General features: G+C 44.3%; 1 protein-coding gene and 1 long non-coding RNA gene across 2 annotated transcripts; both read right to left on the bottom strand.

Annotated features, from left to right (window-relative positions):
• Positions 1-775: 775 nt before the first annotated feature.
• RPLP0 (ribosomal protein lateral stalk subunit P0) lies at positions 776-5,120 on the bottom strand. Its single transcript, XM_003419262.3, has 8 exons — positions 5,039-5,120; positions 4,486-4,587; positions 3,127-3,302; positions 2,937-3,024; positions 2,659-2,805; positions 2,393-2,578; positions 1,364-1,504; positions 776-1,007 (listed from the first exon to the last, which is right to left on the bottom strand). Exons 2-8 carry the CDS (start codon positions 4,537-4,539, stop codon positions 843-845), a joined length of 957 nt encoding a protein of 318 aa, XP_003419310.1. The 5' UTR covers positions 4,540-4,587; positions 5,039-5,120; the 3' UTR covers positions 776-842.
• Positions 5,121-6,231: 1,111 nt separating this feature from the next.
• LOC111750912 (uncharacterized) lies at positions 6,232-8,249 on the bottom strand. The gene is made up of 2 exons (XR_010318532.1): positions 7,566-8,249; positions 6,232-7,261 (listed from the first exon to the last, which is right to left on the bottom strand). It is a non-coding gene; the product is annotated as an uncharacterized LOC111750912 (long non-coding RNA).
• Between the last annotated feature and the right edge of the window lie 432 nt (positions 8,250-8,681).

Consider the following 8,681-nt stretch of genomic DNA (forward strand, 5'->3'; position numbering starts at 1 on the left):
CAGCCTTTTGGTTAGCAGCTGTAGCTCTTAACCACACCACCAGAGTTTCCGTGTGTGGAATAGTAGCTTCAAAACAAACTACCTACTATTTCAGCAATCAGATTTTTAATACTGGTCATCACCTCCTCATAGGACCCCCAGACAGTTTGAAAAACACTGCTGTATATAGGACAACTGCCATTCACTGAGTGCCTTTCAACTGACACTGAGAACCTCTTGTTAGATCCTCGTGTGCCATAGAACAATTCCAACTCATAGCAAACCTATATGACAGAATAGAACAGCCCCATAGGGTTTCCCAGGCTTTAATCTTTACAGGAGCAGATCATTTTTTTCTGCCGAGCAAGTGGTGGGTGGAAACCTCCGACCTTTTGGTTAGCACCCAAGCAATTAACCATTGAGTCACCAGGAATCCTTTAATGTAGCTTAGAGGAACCCAAACTAGCACTCAGATGGCCATGGGTACAAAAATCCTAGTGTGATAAAAGGACAGTAAAAGCTGGCCTAGAAAAAGCAGATGACACTAGGAGAGACTTTAGTTTCTAGCATGGAATGGACCACTAGACCACTGCCGTCAAGTCAATTCAGGCTCACAGCGACCCTACAGGACAGAGTAGAACTGCCCCCATGGTGTTTTCAAGGAGCGCCTGGTGGATCCGAACTGCCGACCTTTTGGTTAGCAGCTGCAGCTCTTAACCACTACACCACCAGGGTTTCCAGTTTCTAGCATACAATATATAAACCTCAATATGTACAAAATAATGAGTGCAAAGGCTTTTAAGAGAAGTAAGCCTTTATTTCCTTGTTTCACAAATCAGGCTAAGCTGGTTGCTTTTTGGTGACTAGTCAAAGAGACCAAATCCCATATCCTCGTCAGACTCCTCTGACTCTTCCTTTGCTTCAACTTTGGCCGGGGCCGAAGCAGCAGCAGGAGCAGCAGTGGTGGCAGCAGCGGCCACAGGGGCAGCAGCCACAAAGGCAGATGGATCAGCCAAGAAAGCCTTGACCTGAAGCCGGGGGAGAAATTAGTGGTCAGAAAGGTTGGCCATACACAACCCCCCTCCACTACCCACAATCTCCCAAGCCTTTACAGAGTTCTAGAGTTGAAGTGACCCAGGTAGGACACCTTGGGCATGGCCTAGTGAGAGCCCAGCTCTCACCCATTAGCCCTTTAGATCTCTTGCCATTTCCCAAGTGAGGATACCTCTTCCTCCATCCCCCAACACCAGCCTCCCAGCTATACTCTTAAAATTTTACCTGCCAAGTAAAATCTGATTATAAAAGCACGACGCAGTAGGTTGCCATGTGTTCCACCACCCCTCCTGCTCTTGGGCCCACTGTGGTCCTGGTGGGACCTTTGTACCTTTTCAGCCAGTGGGAAGGTGTAATTAGTCTCCACAGACAGAGCCAGGACCCGCTTGTACCCATTGATGATAGAATGCGGTATTGAGGCAACAGTTGGGTAACCAATCTGCAGACACACGCTGGCAACATTGCGGACACCCTGAATGGGGAAGAGAGAGGATGCTTTAGGTGAGACATTCTAAAATAAAGGCAGTGAAGTCCCAACAAACTCAATGAGAACCGACGATACTTGCTAGGTTAACTTTTCAGTCTAACACAGGAGATATTTCAATCTCCTACCAGTTGCTCCTGGCAAAGTGATTCAGACCTACCAGGTTAGAAATGCTTTTTGCCCTCACTCCCAACCTGAGTGTTCCCTTTACCATATGCTGATGGGCTGGGTATGCTTCCAAAGCCACCACTCTTTTATAAAAGAATCAACTATTGACAAAACCTTGAGTTCCGTGAAGGAAAGATGCTAAACTAATTCCAAACATAAATTTTATATACTAGTTAAGAGTTCCCCAAATTAACTGGAGTTATTTAGAGTATACTTAATTGCAACTTTTTTATTTGGCCCAACAATGTTATCTTCTATCACCATCATTCATTAAAGGACTTTAATAGCAAAAATTAAGCAGAAGTCTCAGAAATAAGGACAGTAAGTCCTCCAAGAAAGGTTATTTGACAACACTATACTAACATTTATGTAAAAAAAAAAAAAAAAGAACATTAATTCATCTCCATTTTTCTCACTTCTCCTTTGATCCTGACACTACTCAAAATCTCATGCATTACTGCAGCCCCTAGCTGAATAGCCCTTTCTACGTGCCCAGCACTCTTCTTAGGCTTTACGTTAATTCATTAGATCATCCAGCAAAATGATATTATTATTGCCATTTTACAGATGAGGGAACTGAGGCAGACAGATTAAACAACTGTGCTTGGTTACACACCTAGTGTAAGCAGCACAGCCAGGGCTTCAGTCTGACACAGTCACGCTCTCAACCACTAATATGAGAAGGGGCAAGGCTGGGTAGTATGCTACCTCCAGGAAGCGAGAATGCAGAGTCTCCTCTGTGATGTCAAGCACTTCAGGGTTGTAGATGCTGCCATTGTCAAACACCTGCTGGATGATCAGCCCAAAGGAGAAGGGAGAGATGTTCAGCATGTTCAGAAGTGTGGCTTCGCTGGCTCCCACTTTGTCTCCAGTCTTAATCAGCTGCACGTCACTCTGCAGAAAAATTGGCAGTTAGCACCCAGGCACCAAGCAGGTCCATAGCCACCAAGAAAGCCCCCACCACCACCACTCACCAGGATTTCAATGGTGCCTCTGGAGATCTTAGTGGTGATGCCCAAAGCCTGGAAGAAGGAGGTCTTCTCGGGACCCAGACCAGTGTTCTGGGCTGGCACGGTAACCTCACATGGGGCAATGGCACCAGCACGGGCAGCAGCTGGCACCTGAACAAAAGCAAGAAACAAGAAACTGTGAGAACAGTCTTCTCCCCACAAATCCATGCTGAGAATAGTCACTTTTGTTTAAAGACCCAAAAACAATAAGGTCTCTTTAGACAATCTGATCCTGCCCTCACCTTGTTGGCCAGCAGCATGTCCCTGATTTCAGTAAGGTCCTCCTTGGTGAACACGAAGCCTACGTTCCCCCGGATGTGAGGCAACAGTCTGCAAAGAGAAGTTTACGGGTCACCTTTCGGCACATTCTTCCCTAGGAAAATGGAACAGGGCACTGGGAAGAGGACGGCACAGCTCGGGGGACTGACTGACTTCTCCAGAGCCGGGTTGTTTTCCAGGTGCCCTCGGATGGCCTTGCGCATCATGGTGTTCTTGCCCATCAGCACCACGGCCTTCCCCCGGAGGGACATGCGGATTTGCTGCATCTGCTTGGAGCCCACGTTGTCCGCTCCCACGATGAAGCATTTTGGATAATCATCCAAAAGTTGCTACAAGAACAAGCCGGAAACAAAAGTTTCACAGGAGGAAAAGAGAGGGACGACGCCAGGAGAAACCAAACCCATTATCACTGACTTTCCATTTCAATCCCTTTCTTTTGCTTCTGAGGTGACTTGGAGATTTGAGACAATTCTTCCCACCAGAAGTCACCTGGGTTATGAATGGTGCCCGATTTACTTGCTGGGTATAAATTACGAAAACTAGGTTTCTACGCTTCATCGAAAAGGCAAAAAGGAGAACAAGAGATGTACCTTTCATGATTTGCAAACTATAAAGCCCCAAACTGATATCCTAGTTTTTTCCAATTATGAGGCATGTCTCCGATTAAGTAAAATAGCTAATCTTAACAGGGAAAAAAATATTCCAAATACGCCAGGTCAAGGAGAGGATTAGATTTGCAACATTTGAAAACACAACATAAAGCAAATATCACAAAACATGACTGTCAAATCTAAGTGGTGGGTATATGGATGTTTATCGTTTACTTCTTCTAAAAATTTACTGCGTATCTGAGAAGTCTCCTAGTAAATGCCTGTGGAAATTAAACCAAAAACCCGTTGCTGTCGAGTCGATTCCAACTCATAGCGACCCTGTAGGACAGAGTAGAGCTGCCCCATAGAGTTTCCAAGGAGTGCCTGGTGGATTTGAACTGCCCACCTTTTGGTTAGCAGCCGTACCACTTAACCACTACACCACCAGGGTTTCCCATGTGGAAAATACAATAGATTAGGCTCTAAAATGGCAGCCTAATACCTGCAGAACAGCAAGTCAGTGTTTCTAGACAAGAAATACCCACAAGGCCATCCAAAGGAAACCACTCATTCAACAAATAGTCTTTGGACTGGTGGGACTTAAATATGCAACAACTTGCCTCCTATAAAAACAGTAAACTATAGATCAAAGAAAATGAGTCACCAGTGGCCTCAGAGCTTCCCAAAAACTGGAAGCAGAAAAGCTCTACTTGAAGCCAGATTTCACCTGCCTGAACCTGTTTTCCTGTAATAGTGGGGTCCTACCTCTGGAAAATATTAAGATTAAACGACAATCTGCCCAAAAGGGCCTAATTCAGTAGCTAGCACCGAAAAGACGGTAACCAAGTGGCAGGTGATTGTCCCTATTAGGGCCTAAGGCTGAGACAGCATGTTGGGCGACCGCAACCCAGCCCGCACTTACAATGATCTTAAGGAAGTAGTTGGACTTCCAGGTCGCCCTGTCTTCCCTGGGCATCACGGCGGTGCGTCAGGGATTGCCACGCAGGGTTTAAAGACGATGTCACTGGAGGAAGAGAGGGAGCTCAGACCTGCTAAGTCCTGGTGACCCCCGCACTCACCACCTAGGCCCGGCCGGGATCAGGCCCAAGGCCTATACTGCGCGGGCCAAGCGCGAGCGCCCACCGCACCACCGCCACCACCATTCGGGGAGCGCGAGACCCCAGGCCAGATAGGCCCGAACCCCAAGACTTCCATTCCCCCCCTCGCGTACCCCCCGCCCCGCGAGCAAAACCAAAAAACCCACGGCCGTGGACTCCGACTCACAGGGCCCCTACAGAACAGAGTAGAACTGCCCCATAGGGTTTTCAAGGTTGCAAATCTTTACGGAAGGAGACATCGTTTTCCTGTGGCGCGGCTGGTGAATTCAAAGCCGAGCGCTCTGACCACTGCGCCACCACAGAAACCCCCATAATTCCCGCGACCAGGCGCCAACGCCAGCTAAAGGCGGCACGAACCTCTCACGAGGACGCCTGGAGAGAGGAAGGCCACGCACCGGCGCGGTACCTTTTATACCCAAACGAAGCAGCCAATCAAAAGCCGAGGACAGCGTTCCCGCCTATTGGTTGGCTCAGTCTCCTGTTTGTACGGGCAGAACTGATGTAGATAACCATTGGATGATGTCGCTGCCACTCTAGCCAATGGGAAGCCGCCTTTAAAAACAGTAGTTAAGGTAGGCGCTTGCCTCGGTTTGAGGGAATTTTCTCAGCGCTGCTTCCCTCTGCTGGGCTGGAGCTGCCTTCTGGTGGGGAGAAGAAGTGATTGAGAGTTTGTGGACAAGTCACAAACTAAAGAGTAGTTGCGAAGAAGGGCCTACTAGAAATAACTGCACATAGTTTAGAAACAGAACGGGCTCCTACCTTCTACTTTATCTCCCCTGCGGTTTGTTCTTTTGGCCAACAAATAAGAGGGATCCTTTAAAAACCTAAGTCAGAGCCTGTCCTCATCTGCTCACAGCTCTTCTCCATTTCACTCAGTAAAAACCCAAAGCTTAAACAACCTACAACGCTCTACATGATCTGCCTTTACCACCCTAGTTCTACTCTCATCTCCTATTTTCCAACCAGACGATGCTCTTTGCTGTTTTCTAGAAGCATGCTCCCACTTAAGGGCTTTGCAGGAGCTATTTCCTCTCCCAGAGCCCTGGTGGCACAGTGGTTATAAGCTTCGCTGCTAATCAAAAGGTCAGCAGTTCGAATCCACCAGCTGTTTCTTGGAAACCCTATACGGCAGTTCTGCTTTGCCTCATAGGGTCACGAATTGACTTGGCGGCAGGAAGTGACTTGACCCCAACGGCTTGGGTTATTCCCTCTCCCTGTAACTCTTTGCTGATAACTTGACTCACCTCCATCATCTATCACCAGCTGCTCAGTGAAACCTACCCTGGGCCTATTTAAAATTACAAAAACTCTCACTCCCGCTCCCCACGTACCCTGTTCTATTTTTTTTGGTTAGCACTTAGATCTCATAACACACTGTATCAAGTACTTATTATATTAGTATTTATTGTCCGTCTCTCTCTGCAATAATGCAGGCTACACGAGGGCAGAGATTTTTGTCCTTTGCCGGGGGCCAGCCTCGGCAATGAACAGGGTTACCAGAGGAGGGGTAGAGTTCGGCGAAAAAAGAAGAATGCGAGGTAGTATGTCTTATATTTTCATTCTGCAGAAAAAGAAGGCTCTGCTCTTTATTTTTTACATGGTCTTTTATATCATAAGCTTACAAAAGCATAACATCGCATGATCAATAAAGGGGCAGTACAAGATATAATCATAAACATCATTTCCCAGAGACATAATTTTCCAAGTGACACATAGTACAGTTCCGCATACATACACAAGTACAATGAGTTTTTTGTTTAATTGAAGAGAATATTTTGTTGATATATTTTTACACAAAATAATAATTGACTTCATATTGCTTTACACTTATGCTTAATCTTGCAATACCTTCCACAGTTTTTATAATAATTAATCTTTTTGCAAAATCATTGTTACATAGGCTTTGTCCATCTTGTCCAGGGTGGTCAAGTTCTTGAAGCCCAGCCACTTTGGGTTACGTCATATTGTCCACGATTATGCCAAGGACAATTAGCCCAATCTCTATACCCAAAGACCAGTCAAGCGCAGCAGTGAGCGGGGTGGACGAGAAAGTTGACCTGTAATTGGCTGAGAGATTGGCTGAGAGAACTCACTGCCTTTTGTTTTTCCACTTTTATGGGGTCATGTGTGGGTGGTGGTTTAATCACAAAAAGGGCCTTGGTAAATACCAGGATTTCACCATCCTATTCTTGTTTTCCATAGTCGAGCTATTTGTTTTTTCCCCTAAGACAACTTCATGTTGATCCCCAAGTAACACATGGGCTGTCCCTACCCGAGATTTCACCAGAGGATTATGAGTAGGACGCCCCCCGTCCAAAGGTCCCTAAATCTATAATGGAATTTTATGCTTATACATTCTGCTATACACAGGCTGAAAATGAAATAGACACATAACACAGATGACAGAGATATTCCTGACTTTTCAGGAATTCTTCGATGTTTATGCTGGGGGCAGTGGGTGCAGAGGGGCCGCCCTTGCAGCCTGGCTCCCAGCATCTCCCCCTTTCTTATTTTTTAATTTCGCCAGATGAAGATCTGAAGCCACCTTTTGGATAGCTTGATTTAAGATTCGGAAGATGACTGGAAGAAAGAACAACAAAATCAAGAATAAACCTAAAGAAATACCCGTGTTTAACAGAATGTTTTTAAGACTATGTTTTTGAATAAAGGAATTTAAGGAATCAATAAATTGTTTGACTGTTTGAGAAGAGGAAAAATCTTTTTTTGCATTTGTAATATCTTGTATTTCCATATGTAATTTGTCAATATTAAAACTCAAATCGGAATGATTCCATATGCCCTGGATATGATTTTTGATTTTTTCCCAATTATGTATGGTAGTATTTACAGGCAGTGGAGTAACACAAATCCATCTGAAACTTACATGGCATCTCAAAGTAAGTCGCACTTTGAGATTAGTGATTTCTTGTCCTATATATAGAATTGCTTCTTCAAGGGCATTAACTTCTTGTTGTAATTTTCTATCAATGGCTTCTTGTGTGGCTAAGGCTAAAGTAATATTTTTACTTAAATTATTTACATAGTTTGCAGTATGAATCTGTTGTGTTAACGCCATAGCAGAAAGTGAAAGAGAAGTTGCTAAAGCTATGAGAGCAGAAATCCCCAGTATTAAAGCTGCTACAAACCGTTTGGCTCGAGATAAAATAGCAGAAGCTTGTTTTAAGGCTTCTAGGCCTGAATCATCATACCAATCTTCTTGTAAATGTACAGGAATCATAATATATTTTGGCTGTTGTAAAATCATCATACTTTCAACAGGAATTGCAGGATTTATACAACTGGTCAGTATACAATTTTTACAAGAACTAACATAATGTTTTTTCTTGTTTTCTATAACAATACTAGAGTGATTGTTGCGGCTAATTAATAACACATATGGAGCAGGTACACAAGCTTGAATATCAAAACTCTCATTATTAAAAGGACGGGACAAAGTGACATTGCCGGCAGCAGTTGCCAGTCTCCACAAAGATGGATGTATGTTACCCGTGAAGGTAGAAAGAATAGGGGGAACCCATCCATTTATATGCCAACGATTAACTTTTTGTGGGAGAAGGACTAAGGTATCTTGCCAATTAAAACGATATCGAGCTGATTGTAAAAATAGACGATAATCATCTTCAGGATTTAAAATACTACAATCAATAAGACGTGCAGACATTTTAGGCACAGCATATACAACTTGTGAATTATACATACAATTTCTCCAAATAGGAAATCCTTTTGAAGGGTCAATCATAGCCCAATCTTGATTGCTCTTAGAATCCTCAGGAGGCGACTTATCACAGGTAGGAAAAAGAGGAGTGTGTACTTTTGGGATACCTTTAAGAAAGTCAGTTTTTTCTGGAAGGATGAGGCGTAGAGCCCATAATAATCTATAAGGCTGTTGGTTTTGATTTCCATTAGGTGAATCAGTAATCATTGATTTGAAGCCAAAAGGAATACAGCCAGGGATAGTTTTTTGCAAATTTCTTAATTG

Source organism: Loxodonta africana, chromosome 19, assembly GCF_030014295.1.
Source record: "Loxodonta africana isolate mLoxAfr1 chromosome 19, mLoxAfr1.hap2, whole genome shotgun sequence".
Taxonomy (NCBI): Eukaryota; Metazoa; Chordata; class Mammalia; order Proboscidea; family Elephantidae; genus Loxodonta; species Loxodonta africana.

What these genes read in the sequence shown, in the direction of transcription:
- RPLP0 (XM_003419262.3), bottom strand. Translation starts at nt 4,539, where the DNA reads ATGCCCAGGGAAGACAGGGCGACCTGGAAGTCCAACTACTTCCTTAAG. An exon ending in ACATGCTGCTGGCCAACAAG is followed by an intron (nt 2,806 to 2,936) that starts GTGAGGGCAGGA and finishes GCTTTTGTTCAG; the next exon opens with GTGCCAGCTGCTGCCCGTGC. An exon ending in TGCATTCTCGCTTCCTGGAG is followed by an intron (nt 1,505 to 2,392) that starts GTAGCATACTAC and finishes TTCCCCATTCAG; the next exon opens with GGTGTCCGCAATGTTGCCAG.